This window comes from Protopterus annectens, chromosome 1.part0 (genome assembly GCF_019279795.1).
Source record: "Protopterus annectens isolate FY-2018-M chromosome 1.part0, PAN1.0, whole genome shotgun sequence".
Taxonomy (NCBI): domain Eukaryota; kingdom Metazoa; phylum Chordata; order Ceratodontiformes; family Protopteridae; genus Protopterus; species Protopterus annectens.
Window position 1 is genome coordinate 516,825,062 of NC_056725.1, and position 15,705 is coordinate 516,840,766.

Sequence of the window (15,705 nt, forward strand, 5' to 3'; positions counted from 1 at the left end):
GGGAAGATTCGCAAAGCTACTCTGAGGGTGGAGGAAATTATTGAAGGCTTAGGAAATAATACCGTGCAGGATGGCAGAGACGAACCATGTCCTGCCCTGGAGATCTGTCCTATGTTATAGTGTTTAGTAAAGGTGTGAAAAGAATTCCAAGTGGCTACCTCTAGGATGGCTTCAGTGGGAACTCCTTTGAGGAAAGTGGCACTTGCTCAACGCCAGGTGATATGGTCTAATGTGTCCAGGTAGATCTTTCCATGGTGCATGTAACATAATCTGATGCAGTTTGCAATCCATTTAGAGATGGTTTGCTTTGAGATAGGCTTGCCCTGTTTTCTATCTCTCTCTGAAAAGAATACCAACAACTGGTCTGCCCTGTCCATAGCTTTTGCTCTGTCTAGGTAGTATGTGATTTGTTTGTGGACATCCAGTAAGAGGAGGATTCTTTCTGCTCTGTTATGTAGTTTTGGGTTGAAACAGATGGACAGCCTGGTTAAGGGTGAGTTCTGAAACTACCTCTGGCATGAATGATGGGTTTGTTCTCAGGGTTACCCTGCCCCTGTGGAAATCAGTGAAGTACTCTATACAAATGACAGCTTGCAGTTCAGAGACTCTTCTAGTTAAAGTGATGGCTGTAACAAAGGTGTTCTTCTATGTGAGCATCTTCAGTGGCGCAGTAGAAGTAGGCTCATAGGGGGCAGGTTCAGTTTTTCCAATAAATAATTTAGATCCCATGCTGTAATAGGGTCCCTTCTCTGAAGTCTCAAGTGAATCACCCCTTTTAGAAACAGTTTCATGTGAGGATGACAGGAGTGGTGGAGTAAAATGCAAGCAAGCTGTGATAGCAGGAGCATAAACCTTGCTACTGGAATAAGAAAGGCCCTATTCAACCAGGTATAATAGCCAAAGGAAAATTGAATTGATGTGTACCTGAGCTTGGATAGTGTGTCGGCCGTTACACCAGGTGGAAAATCTCATCCATTTTGCCATGTATGATTTTCTAGTGTTAGTCTTTCCTGTGTCCTTTAAAATAGAAAGCATATTTTTAGAGTAAAGACACTGAGGTGGGTGTCAGGATCCAATCTTCTAGGCAGCTAGACTGAGAGATTCCAGGCTGGGGTGGAAGACTGAACCCCTAATTTGGCTGAGGTCTATGTCCTTCAGCAGCATGTGAAACCTCCCCTCACTGAGGGTGAAGAGGAGAGAGAACCAATGCTGTCTGGGCCAGAAGAGGGCTACCGGTTTCATGTTGGTCTTGTCAGTCCTGACCTATGTAAGTAAATGTGGAATCAAGGGTAATGTGGAGAAGGCATACAGGAACTGGTGGATCCATATGAAAGAGAAGGCATCTATTCCCATGTTCTCTCCTGTTGTGTTCTGGTGCAGAATCTTAGAAGTTGTTTGTTGTGGAGGCAGGCAAAAAGGTCTACAGGGGGCATCCCCTACAGACTGGTAAGATCCAGGAAGACTTCCTGTTTCAACATCCATTCATTTGGATCTAGTAAGTCCCTGCTCAGGGAGTCCACAAGAAGACTGCTATAGCCTGGGATGTACGATGCTATGAGCTTAATCCCCAGGTTTTGGGCTAGAATTCAGATCTTTCTGGTTAGGTTGCACAGTGGGTAAGACAAGGTCCTCCCTTGTTTCTTTATGTATCACATGACTGTAGCACTATCTGACCAGATTTGCAGAGTTCCTGGAGTTAAATGCTGCTGGAAAGTTTTTATGGCTAGGAAGACTGCTAGCATTTCCTTTACATTTATATGCAATTTCCTCTGTTGTGGAAACCAAATGCCTTCACCTTCAGCAAGCCTAAGTGGGCTCCCCAAGCTACATCTGAGCTGTCCATGGTGATGAACTTGTCTGCCCAAGGCAGCACAAAAGTTACTCCTGGGTTCTTTTGTATGGTGTCCTTCCACCACAGAAGTTCCTTCTTGAGGCATGGTAACAAGAATAGAAGGGTTTCTAGGGACTGAGAATGCTGTTCCCAGATATTGTTTTGAGAAACCATTGCAGTTTCCTTATGTGCAGCTTTGCTAAAGGGACCATCAGGATACATGGTGCCATGTACCCTAAAACCCTTAAGAACTCTCCGGCCGAGATAAGTTGTTTTGTGGGTAGATTGTTCAAATAATCTGTCAGGAAAACCATCTTGTCCTAAGAGAGAAAAGCTTTCTGTTGGATTGAGTCTATCAGGGCACCCCAAAACAGGATCCTTGTTTGGGATGCAATCTGAGACTTCTGTATATTTAACATGAAGCAGACATTTTGGAAGCAGTTATATTACTTGGATGAGACAGTTGTCTAGGTAGAAGTAGATGTGTACCCCCAGAGTTCTGCAATGTGCTATCATGGGTGCCAAGCATTTTGTAAAAACAGGCAGGCCAAATGGTAATGCAGAAAACTGATTGTAGGAGTCTGAGAATATGAATCTTGGGTATTTTCTGTGACTGATTGCTACTGGAACAAGAAGATGAGCGTCTTTTATGTTGATAGTGACTGAAGGCATCCTGAAAAATCATGGGTAGCAGCTTTTGCAATGTAAGCATTTTGAATTTTGGCATGTGAAGGAATTTGTCTAGCTATGAATGATACAGGATAGGTCTCCAGCTTCTCTCTTTTCTTGGAACCAGAAAAATCTTTCATTAAAAGCCTTTTCTCTCTTGCCCTGGAGAAACTGGCTGTATGGACCCTTGATGAAGCAAATCTTTGATAATTGGGGGTAAGAAGTTTTCTTGTTCCTTTGGAAATCCTGGTATGGCCAAGAAGGGGGATTACCCTGAAATGAATATAGTATCCCTTTTCTATAATGCTGATCACCCATTGATATTTGTGATGGCCTTCCACTGGTTTAAGAAGAGGGAAACTTTTCTGCCAGAGGTCTAGGAAGGAGGGGGGAGCACATAGTCACAGACGTTCCCCTGTGATGGGTGTGTTCTTTGGCAAAACCCATTCTCTTCTCTGTGGCTGTTCTGTTTGCCATCTTTTAGACTGCCTTGGTCTTTTTCCATTGGGATACCTCCCCTTGTCTTGTCTGGGTGAAAAGGGCCAAGGTTTAGAGGGGTAGTTTCTACTGTACCTCAATGTTGGAGAGAAGCAGAATTCTTTAAGAGTTTTAATTTGCTTGTCTCATTTCTTGAAGATTTGTTCAACTGGAGGTCCGAACAATAACTCTTTGTCTAGTGGAGAATCCAAAAACTCAGCTTTTACCTGGTTTGAAAGGTGCTGAGTTCTGAGCCATGTATGCCTGATGATGAATGAACCTGTGGCAGCTCTGCAGCAAAAAGAATCTAAGGTGTCACAGCCACATTTTAAGGAGTATTTGGCTACCTGTAAATATACTCTAGCTATGTCCTGCATCTCCTTGTACAAGGTTCTGTCTGCAATGGAATCAAGTTTTACTATCAATTTATCTAGAAGTGATTTCAAGTATTTTTGCATATGGAATTGGCAATTTAAAGCTCTCATGACTAAGGTTGCAGAGGTACACGTTTTCTTGCCAAACCTATCCAGTAGTCTGCTCTCTATGCCATTAGGTGGATGCATGGATTGCCCTTTGGGAACCCCTTTAGTAGATTCATCAGAGACCACAGAGGGATCAGCTTTGGGATTTTTGTAGAGATGCTTCTGCAAGTCAAGCTGTCTGGTTTCCTAGGCATTGGTAGTAGATAGTTACGGTGTAGGGCTATGTCATCATAAACATCTAATACAATGTGTGCTGGTGGAAGAGCCAATGGTCTAGGAGGAGGTAAGTTAAATAGCTCCCTTTAATGTGTCTGTGCCTGGGAGAATAGCTTACTTTCCCAGTTAAAAGCTTCTTTTATTTGGGGTACTGCGTCTCCAAAGTAAAGATCTTTGGAAGCGGAAGGTGAAGAGGCAGTATCAGAGTCTGACTTATGGTAGTCTTCTTCCTCTTGGAAGCTTACTTTCCATATTATTTTGTATGGAGTTGGAGAAGCCACAGAAAAAGGTCATGAGGGTTCTCTGGATTTAATGAAAGCCATGAATTCCTGTGCAATCTTGACCAGATCTTGGACATCAGTCTGAGACACAGGGACTGAGAGCAGTGGCAAGGCCAAGGTGGGAGCATGTATTGTTTTTACAGATCATTTAACAGGCATGACCGAGGGATGCAGTCATCCTGTCGCAACCTCTGTAGTAATGACAGTACTTGGGGAGACCAAAAGTCTCACTTCTGAACCTCTTCTCAGATGTCAGAAGCTTGTGCCTACATAGCGGCGTCAGACCTGACTGACGTGTGAGCGGTGGTGGTAGTTGTGAGTAGGCTGGGGACCATGGCAGCCTCCTGAGGGATTGCACCAGAAGGTTCTGGCCTAGCAGTCAGTGGTCACAGGGGCCGTGAGAATGCCTCACCAAGGTCTTCGGTCGACTTAGAAGTTGACGCAGTAGGTTTTTTCTGTGGTCTCCAGATCCCTACTTTTTTTTTTCAAGTCTTCAGGATCATACCAAATGCTGATGGAGTAAGTGCGGAATCTGCAGAAGTCACAGGTAGTGACACTACCAAAGAAGTCAACAACAAGGACTTCAAATGAGCTGTGAGCAACTTAGCCCTACACTTAAGGAGTTTTGCATGAAACAGCATAATCAGAGCAGTTAGAGACATCTTGCTGAAGCCCCCCAAAAAACAAGTGAAATCTTTATGTGAGATTTGTTTCCCACAGGAAAACAGTTAACTTTTTTGAACATTAATTAGAGCAGAAATTTCCCCAGTGGGGTACTTATCTGCCTGGTAGCAGAGGAACTCTGGAAACATGAGCGAACTGACAGACTGTGACTGTACAAAACACATGAGAAGTACATCGGACTGCATGGTTAAAAACAACTAAAGACTGTACCAATAGATGCCCTTCTTATACTTTGACATCTGAACATCAGTCACTAAGCATCATTTGGCTTAGGACAAAGTTAAGATTCTGGAAATCAGGTCAGGTGCAGGCTTTTGCATAGCAGCAAGACCCAAGGGTTGGTACTGCAACACTGACTACAAAAAAAATCTGGAAGTCTGGAAATGGGATCTTTAGAAAAGGATAGAAGCAAATTACGAAGAAATAAATGAACTTTTTGGGAAAAATACATGCAGAATAATGTTCTGGAGGAGGAGGAGTGAGGTTTAAGGGAAGGCAGGAATTGAGCATTTTATGTAATGTTGGACCAATGACAGTTACACAAATAAACATATATGATGTACAACACATGTAACTGTAAACATGTTAATACAGTTCGTTTTGCTTTATATAAATGTACATTTGCCTATATCTTAAATGATAATTTAATAAAGGCGTTAAAAAGGTGTAGTGTTTGGTGTCAGCCTAGATCCCAGTTGGGTATTTTGGCTGTTTAGAATGAAATCAAGAGGATAGCTGTGGGTTTATTGGACATTTGCAAGTATAGAAAAATGTGTGTGTGTGTTAAACTATGGAAGATGTGTTCAGAGACAAGCACAGAGGAGGGGGATCAAAAAATAAGACAACATGTGGTGCTGATCTTGTACTCTTTCAAGATGGGAAAGACAGGCTCATTACTCAAGAGAATGAGAAATGTTTTTTCCAAGGATGTGATGAAGGGATGACTTTTCTTAACGTGAACAGGGGATTATGGGATGCATAATAAGTGATATGTAGATACGAGTTCCCTCTTGCGGGTAAATGAAATATGGAGTCACTGTTTTTTTTTTTTGTCAACATGTAGTACGTATTGTATACAGTTTAAGGAAATGTTGATTCCTGTTATTGATGTTATGTATGTTTTTTTTCCAGTTATTGTTATCTGAAACTTTGTAAAACACAGCTTTAAAAAATTACATTTACTTCCTATAACAGAGGTGGGTTCCTTAATAGTAAATCAACATGCTGCACTCCATTCAATAATCATTTCACTAAACAGTACCAGGACATAGTTGTACCCTCTGAATGTCTTGATTTGTAGAAAAAGTGGACGGATGTACCCTGACTGTGGAATAACTTAAGTCCAAACACAAAGCTGCCTCTGGTAGGTCAGAATCACCATAAATTGTGTATGGTAGGTCAGAATCACCATGCACTGTTTGGGGGGGTACAGGGTACCAATTCACCTAGATTAACAACTTTTTTTTCCAATTGATATTATTTACTTGCTGAGCTGAAGACTTACCACCAATCTCAATAATTTCCAACCCCTCTGCTGGCAAATCTGGATAAGGGTGTCTACATTAGGTACCAAGCCCTGAGGTGGAGATGGCCATCCTTCCAGCCAAGGAGGTAAATCCTTGACTAGGACAGACAAAGTTTTCTGTATTGCTAGGGCACTTAAGTCCTGGAATCATGCCCTTCTTGATCAACAAGGTGAGATGGGTAATACTTGTTGGTATTCCTTCCCTGCACTTTGTGATGAGGTAGTAGTAATGGTGGAAAGGTATAAAGGAACCTTGCTCACTATGAAAGAGACAGAATTCAAATATCGGATCTGTACCACAGACAGATGATGCCCCGCCTACAATCCAGCTGACTGGGATTTGATCAGTGGCCCTACAACTGGGGTAACTGATGAGGGGAAAGTGGAGTGAAGGGGCAATTCCCATTCACAATTCTCGCAAAGGAGGGACAGAAGTTTGTGCTTGGGAGGCATATAGCTGCCAGTGCACCTGAGAACATGGCGACCTACATATCAGGCAGTTGAGGAGTGGGACAACAGAGGGGACATATGCATCCCACGATGTGGAACAAGGTGGAAGACAGCCTCATGATGCTCACTGCATGCCCCTACAGGACTTAGAGATTAGACTGGCACATCACCATAGAGATGGGGGCCATACAACTCACCTCAGTCTGGACAATGAGTGAAACTGGAACCAGCACAAAGGGGACACCGCTCCATACTATAAATCTGCAAGATGATGGTCTCTCCCTGGACAACTATCTCCCACTCTCGGTGGTCAGGGGAAGGAATGGACCAGCTGAGTGTCCAAGGCAGGATAACTTATGGTCAGTGGTGAAGTGGCAAAAAGACAAAAACAGAGAGAGACAGAGAATGCAGCCACTATCATGCCCTCTTTATCCTGCTGTACTTAACAGAAAAAAGGAATGACCTCATTCTCACAAGAAAAAAACAAGCCAAACTCCGGCAAGTCCTACATCCACTTCCAGAAAATCCTGACCAGATGAAGCTTCTAAATCCTGTAATCCAGGAAAAGCAGGAGAACAGCAGAGACTCCATGCAGAGAATCTACAACCTCATTCACTTTAAGCCATTGAAAAAAAAATACACAGTGAAAGATAAGCATCACTTCTCTGCAGAGGATGCTGACCTTCACCTTCTGCTACTTTTCTTGATTAGATACCAGACAATGCAGTGGTTGTTTGAAGAGGCACAAAAGTAACTGTTCCTTCAAGATCCTCACAGACAGAGTTGCTACTCCAAGCTCCAAACAAGTGATGTGGAGCCCTCTCGGCAGCAGGGAAGGGGGCTCCCTAGCCCATGTGAGGCAGAGTTGAGCTTCCCAAGCCTGCTAACAGTGCACCCATCTTCAAGCTCTGCAATGTATTTGGTTTCAGGAAAGAAAGGTCCATCAATAGGTTAGTTCTGTTGGTGTAGCACTCCACAACTCAGCAAGAAGTGTTTGAAACCAACAGATCCATGAATATGTGTTGGTTCTGAACACAATGAAACCTCACAGACAATGCAAAAGGAACAAGACAGATCGTGGTTTGTCATCATACACAGTAGAAGTAGCAGAGTTAAAGCCTGTGCACTAAGCTTTGTCTTTAGCCATGAAGCTAAAGCCATGACATCCTCAGTCCCCAAGGGCAGAAACGATCAACAACAGAGTATTTCAATTTACGGTGACCCATAAGGAAGGTGACTTAGTAGAAAGATCGAGACCTAAGAGCTTCAGTGTCTAGGTTCACCTCTGACTTTGGGTAACTGTTTGTGTTCAGTTTTGAATGTTCATCCTATATCTATTTGTTGTTTTATTTTCCAGTAATTCCTGTTACTTCCAACCTCCCAACACTATGCTAGTTGAAAGGATACAATACATTGCCCATGTATGTGCTGTAGTTAACCCTGCACTTGTAACCTAAGTCATAGATGAAAAAGAATCTGAGAAAGACCAGTTCACATATATAGTAAACAACTAAAAAGAATTGCATCTACATAACGGTCCACACCAGGGCTACACCCAGGAAGTCACTAAATGGGACTACCAGCAGTCAACTGTCCAAGTAAAGGGATAATTCTTCTGCAAAATGCCAGTAAACACCTAGGTAAAACTCTACACTATAAAGAAACCCTAACAGCAACACTTTGTAATGGAACTGCTGCTCACCCACAGCAAACAGATACGAGTCTACTGTATGAACCACAGATGTCTGTGTGGCACAAGGCAGCCTTCTTAGCCAGTAACATAATTCTGGCCCCCTCAGGATAAAAGGTATGATTCTCTGCAGAGCAACCATATGGAACAGCATGTGCTGCAAGCCAGTTAACATCAGTCCAGGATGGGATGAAAACTGCCTATATGCTCTGGGATTAAAAGGGGCAAGACTAAAACCCCAGCCTTCCTCCTAAACTGGGACAATTTCTACTGCTCCTTTAAGCAGTACTGTCTGGCTTGTCCTAAGAGACTTTCTTACACAAACTGGTCTGCCAGCAAAGTCTTTGGGGAAGAACCTATGAATTCTAGGACAGGTCTGAAGTTGATCTCATTCAGAAGCTACTGGACCCTTGTAATGATTCTCTAAGTTAGAGCAAACTGCAAAAACCTGCACCCAGCAGGTAACCCTAAACAATGGAGATGACACCTTGACAATTTGCCAGGGCTGGAGGGACCAGATTGCAATAACTCATCCTCCTTAAAAGCTGGAGAGTTTATTATTCCCTTTTCATGCTGGCCTAATCTTCCAAAGGAAAGGATGAATGTTATGTGAGAACCTCAAAAAAGTGCTCCACAGAGATGACGGCATATTTCATCTTCAACAGGTCATCAACAGATCGTGGTTCAACTAAATGAACAACTCATCTTCTCACAAAGTGGGTATCCAGAATCCTGTTCCTGAGCTTTTCTTTAAATGTGGGCAGTCTCAGCCTTGCTACCATATTGCAGGCACACAGCAGAGCTTGTGGTCCTAATAAAATGCCAACACAAATGAACAGTGATTTGAACATGCCAAAGACAAGAGTTCAGAAAGACTGTTCTTGATCGTAGAATGAAGAAGATCCTCCAACTTTTTCAATATCTTCTGAACTTTACACAACTGAAAAAGAGACAGAAAAGAGGAATAGCTGAGTGCTTTAACCTGCATTATGGCAGAGGAGTAGACTTTCTTACCACATCTGCATGAAGACCTCTGGACGCTATGTCCACTGGCATGGTGGCAAAATTCTGTGGTCTCTAGGACCTTTGTAGGAAAAAAAAGACCACGGAAAAGTCGGAGTCAGTAGTGGGATACTTGAAAAGATAATCTGCTCATTTTGGCAGGAGATTCTAAAGGGCATCAGCCTTTTTTAGGCTAATGGGATTTGATAAAATGCCATGATGGCATTTCATCATGAATGGCTCCAAGAGACAGACAATCCAAGTCTTCTCAGGCTTCTTTCTCAAAACTTGTGTATAAAACTTAAAGTAAGATATAAGCAATGAAAGTGTTATCTAGTACCTTCAGTTCTACATGCAGGTCAGGAGTATTTTTATCAACCAGAGAGGAAGATGTGGGACATAATTAAAGAGTTGAAGAAATTTATTTGTGAGGAGAAGAGGACGAGAGTTGACTTTGACAAGTTGATTCTCCCCATAGAACAAAGTGGTATAGGACTAACTGATATGAAGGGATATTTTATTGCTACACAACTGGGTCTCATATAAACAATAAAAGCAGATGGTTATAAGTCAAAAGTGGAAAGGAAACAGTGAGGGGAGTAGGATTTTGATGCACATCTTTAAGGAGAACAACAACAAGCATGCAGATTATTATATCCAAAAAGTAAATAAAATATTATAAGAACTAAGCTAACACAGAAACAGAGAAAGGATATTTTACCACTAGAAATCATTGTAAGTATGGTTATAGAATGTAGACAAGAGGGGGTGGAATTTACTGGAGAAAACTGGCAAAGAAACCAAGATACTAGGAGCAAATAACTAGAGAGAGAAATTTAGTACAGTGAAATGAAGCTAAGTAGACATTTGGAGTACAGGTTAAATACTACATTCCTACAGAGTATAAGCAAAGAAAAAGAGATGAAGGGTTGTTAAATGAAAGACCCAATCAAGTATTTTTTTTTTAGTGTAGAACAGAAGCTGCTGTTAAAAAGGGTTAATTAGTAGAGCATGTAAAACGTTGCACGAAAACTATAAAATCAAAAGAGGTTAGAAAAGACTGGAAAAAGAAAATGGAACAGCAAAGACATCTGAACAATTTCCAAGTAGGCAATAAAGTCCAAAAGGTTTATTATTTTTGCTTGGAAGTTTTTGCTTATGCATTTTAAACCTAGAGCAGATTTTAAAAGTTTTTTTAATCAGGCAGATAGCAAATGCTGGAGGTGTGACAGGAAAGACGGAGTTAATTGGGAACATGTTTTTAGGAATGTAATGACTTGGCAGATTTAAAAGTCCCTATTATATAAGTAGTCAGAAACTGATGGTTGTAATTAAGAAAATTATTACTTTGAACTGGAATATATGATCTGAATTGCCCAGACATATAAAGGACTTAATAATCTTAATGCTAATGGCTGCAAGAAAAAACAATAATTACTAGAAAATGGAAATCAAAATCTAAACTAACTGTAACTGAGCTACTGAACACTATAAAGGAGATTAAAAAACGGAAGCAAGATCTGTAGAAGAGGGATACAAATATAAACTGGCATACAAATAAATACACAGTGTTCAAGAGGTGGAGTGAAATTTAAGGGAAAACAGAAATTGAACAATTTATGTAATGTTGGGGTAAATGAAAACTGGTAAACTGCATGAAAATAAAGGAAATTCTATTATGATTGGTATCTATATCATGCAAAAAAAAAAATAAAGTTATGTTTAATAAAGACTTTTTAAAAAAATCTATAGAGAATTTGTAGAGGAAAAAAATAAGGATAAGGGGTTAGTCCAAAGTTCCCTTCATCGACTTCTCATTACTCCCACAGGAGGGGATGCCAGAGGGTTAGATTTTATTCTTGACCATCTGGAAAATGCAGGCCTCAAAAAATCTCAGACACAAATAATTCCATAAGGTGAGGGAGAAACAAGATCCAGACTATCAGCTGGTGTAAACTTATAAACAGGTGAGCATGGGACAGACCAGGAACCACTGTTGGAGCATGCACCAGGCAAGTGTGGAGAGGGATGAGTTAAGGCCACGCTAGGACTGGCACAGACTTCAAAATGAATTCCCTAGCGGTATTATACCACATGTCCATTTCGAGCTCTCAAAGGCATTAACCAACTGCCTGACATTCATGCTCTGAAAGGTGATCTTAGCAAGGAGACAATCATGTGAAGCCTATTTATCTGATGTCTGTGGGTTGGGTACCTGGAGGAAATGCCACAGTACGAATTACCATCACTTAGAATCAGGTTACTTAAAGGACCATTCTCCAGGATCAGGACAGGTGACCAAGGGATCCAGTTATTCATGTGAAGATAAGATGGTACAAGAACCTTGTTATGCACTCCTGGACTGGAGCCAAGATGTGCCTCCCCCACAGTAAGTTCTTTTACTGAAGCTGAGAAACAGTTTGAGTTTAGACTACAGCTAGTTAAAGGTGTGTACACCACCAGTGGAGAACATGTGCTCAGCTAAATAAATCACTAACCATCAACAAGTCTCTGGCTTGCATCTTACATGTGGTCTTTATGGTGATGCTCTGAAAAACATCTGGAGTTGAGAGACAGATCTACTCAAAAATCTTCTCTCTTAGTTCTACTGACCACCATGATCTTAGTGAAGGAGACCAACAACTCAATCTTTCAACATCCAGTAGCCAAGATGAGCCCCTGGCATTTGTGGCAGCTGCTAACACTGATTGCATTATTTCCCCAGGAAAGTACAGGCAGTCGCAGTGCAAGTCATGATCCTCCCCTGAGACAGTGTGTGCAGGTCATGCTCCACCCAGAGACAGTGCATGTAGGTCATGCCCCTCCCTCAGACAGTGCATGTAGGTCATGCTCCTCCCCCAGACAGTGCATGCAGGTTATGCCCCTCCCTCAGACAGTGCATGTAGGACATGCTGTTCCCTGAGACAGTGCATGTAGGTCATGCTCCCTGGAGACAGCACATGTAGGTCATACTCCTCCCAGAGGAAGTGTGTGCAGGTCATACTCCTCCCTGAAACAGTACATGCAGTGTGGGTCTCATCTGGTAATGTGATAGCCACATGGATGCTTATTACAATGTGATTTAGCTACATAAAAACAGGCCTTTACCAAAGACACACGAATTGAGATATAAACTCTATGAGTAACAAGAAAGAAATGGCAGTTAACAGGGATCAGTGCTGTCCCACTATGCAGCCAGTGCCTGATATCATGTTTGTGTTAAACAGGCATTGCTGGAAAAGAAAAACATGCCAAATTTGGAATGGTGGAAGGACAGCCTTTATAGCTAGAAAATTAACTATGACACACAAAGCAACATACAATTTGCAAGAGTCACCTACCAAAAACTGTAATTATTTTTTTCAGTCTTTCTTAGGAGAGACTGATGAACTCAACTGAAACAGGCAACAGTATTTACTCTAACAGCAAACAAAACTGGGTTATGGTTTCCTAATGGTAAAGTCTTGTACCAATATCTTGGGTAAGGCGGAAATATCACAAATGATCTAGGAAACATCTGACTGCTCTTCATGTCTTGCCATAAAACGGACATCTGCCTGTAATTAAATTCCATTAATCTATGAACGTACTACAACGATCCTTACATTCAGCATCTACTGACCCAAGTGTAGATAATCCTCAGCCATCATACATTCTTCTATTTTTTTCTCTTCTGTCATCCTTCTAGATACATATTAACAATTTAGTATCTCTGCAACACCCTTTATCTAGGATCATATGGCACATCAGACAATGGCATCAAAGAAAGGATGAATATGGCACTTTAGTCTGGGGACTTGACAAACCTTGTTTACATGCAGATTAAGGTCAGATAGTTGCAAACACTTTGTTGGAGAGGCACTTTCACTTGTTTGATGGAAGTCTCTGTTGCCAAGAACTGGCACTGACCATGAGAAACTGGAGTGCAGCAATTCAGCTGCCAGATTTGGATCGTTAGGACCATCTACAGTGAAAAGAAACAACATTATGATAAGAAAACATTTCCACTCGAATGTGTAATTAAATAACTTCTCTTAGTTTCACCACTTTTCATTCATGTTCATAGAGGTAAAAAACACAGAGATCCTTAATCTGCTTTGATTTCCAGTCTACTCTGCACTTTTTTTAATTCCGTGCAGCATGTTATTCAAGTCTATACTGCACTGAAAATATTTCTATATTCTGTTTAATTGCCTCTAACACATCTTGCTGGATCACAGACAAACAAAGATAGCTAGTTCAGTAAGACTTTTCTTAACACACATTTTATGTATCTAAGACGGTGCAGCTGTGTGCAAAGTGCATATATAGTGATTACTAAATACCTGAGAGAACATAAATGCAACATCTGTGAATGTCACTCTTCCTCCTTCCTTGTTGAAACTTGCCACTCCCCTTCACTGGCTCTTCGCCCCATTCTTCTTTCCACAAATGGAGAGTATCAAGTCTACCCAGAATCAGAGCTGAGCAAAGATAGCTGTCATACAAGAAGGCACTGAAGTAATTTGCACTCTGCTTCACCTTGGTGTTTCAGCCTGCCTACAGGTACAGGGAATACCTTTACCCCAGTAGACAGAGCATGGTTGAGGATATAGCTTCACTCCCCACCCAACCCCCGAATGAATCCACAAACATTTAAGGGAGAACATAAATTGTCCCTATACCAAAGAAATTAGGGTTGCCAGATAAGAATGGTTTCATACACAAAGGTACATGGTTAGAACAGTCTGTCCAGTGGCAGTGACATCCACACTGACTGCAGAGGATCCTGGGTTCAATCTCCAGCATGGGTCAGTGTCTTCCTTTCCTGCTGAGTTTTGAATTTTTAGAACTGTGGCTAATTGTTGAGTTACTCTGTAGGATCATCCTACAGGTACAGCCAGCCATTACTCACAACTTCTCTCTCTTCAGGCAAATAAAAGACTCTTTGTGCACACTCTTCTCCCACAGTAACACTTATGCTACAGACTATAATTTGCGATTAGCTAACTCAATAATTTAAGTGTCAAAGTAAAACAAAGAATAATAAAGATTTGCACGTCACTCACCGCACCTCTAGCAAGTTTTGAATGATGCTCTTCATCTTTGCACAGTTAAGTATACGGCTATTAACAACCTTGTGACTATTTGTAACAGCTTATAGAAAGATTCGGCAGAGGACATAGGAAGAAGTGTCATGTCATTTCCTCCAAATGAGAAGCTGAAGGCTTCTGCCCATTCAGGTCTCCAACCCCCTTATGAACAACCTTATACTTAATCCTTTATTAAATACCTCAGACATAGTACTGAAAGAGTAATACCTTGGTACTTTATTTCTTCTTTGAGAACCCTTCCCTCCAGGTGTTTGGTAACAGCTTTGTACACAATATACCAAAGTAAGGTAAAGTACAAATTCCATACATTAAATCAGGTAAGCAGTCGCTCTTTTTGTCTCTCTGCTGCTAGCACCACTCTGCAGGACCACGAGGAGCTTTGCTGAGTAGGAACAAGCGCAAAAAACACGCCAAAGCGGGTTTTATACAGGGGGACATGAAAGAGCTAGAAATTAGCCCAAAACAGCCAATAGACTACAAGATTCTTGTGCTGAGATCACTCCTCCAGGGACAGATAGGCTGCTCAAAGCTCCCCACTCCCACTGGTGAACAAAGAAGCCTCCCTCTATCCGAGTAAGGAAATGGGCAACATAGGAACTATCCAAAAGTCCAGAATACAGCAAAGCCTGTATTATGGACTATTCTAGGTCAGGAAAGCCGGGAAACAAGGATATTTTTTTGTTTTTTTTCTTTTTTGTTACACAAACAGCAGAAAATGCACTAAATATATAACACAGGCTAGCGCACTTGAGTGTGTAGCCTCAACAGGTAAATTCAACAACAACGCAAACTTTTAAAGTGCAGGCATAACTTAACAGAAAGACAGCTTTAAACAGGTAAAAGAGCAGATATAACTCGCGTTTCGGCAAGAAAGGGCAGTCGCACAGGTAATAGCAGAAAAAATATACTTAAATCAGGTAAGCAGTCGCTCTTTTTGTCTCGGCCCCTACTGGTCCTTTTTTATCAGTTATAAAGGAGTTACCTATACTTGTCTGGTATGACCAAAGGACAGATGCTAGTCTCCTCTCCAGTCCAGATGGTGAATTTGGGAATCCTAAGGCAATGTTACAACTGCCTCATGTACACAGACAACCCTCTCCTCCTCCCAACAAGCTCAAACATATGTGAGAGATGTAACCATATAGCCAAACTGGAGGCTGAACTCTCTCAACTCACTACTGGCCCAGTCAGTCAGGAGGAGAAGGTAACCACACACACCACAAATCCAGTCTCACATAGACCTACCACAACGTCTAACCAAACACATAAACACACGAAAACATATTCGGAGGCTTTAAATAAGAA

The 15,705-nt window shown here is 41.6% G+C and overlaps 1 protein-coding gene across 1 annotated transcript in view; it reads right to left on the minus strand.

The window, feature by feature from the left end:
- The window catches only part of ABCC10 (ATP binding cassette subfamily C member 10), a 1,243,619-nt gene that overhangs the window by 842,875 nt on the left and 385,039 nt on the right, over window positions 1–15,705 (minus strand). The window contains exon 7 of the mRNA XM_044061090.1: window positions 13,114–13,271. Within this exon, the coding sequence (XP_043917025.1) occupies window positions 13,114–13,271 (158 nt within the window). The remainder of the gene's footprint in view (window positions 1–13,113; window positions 13,272–15,705) is intronic.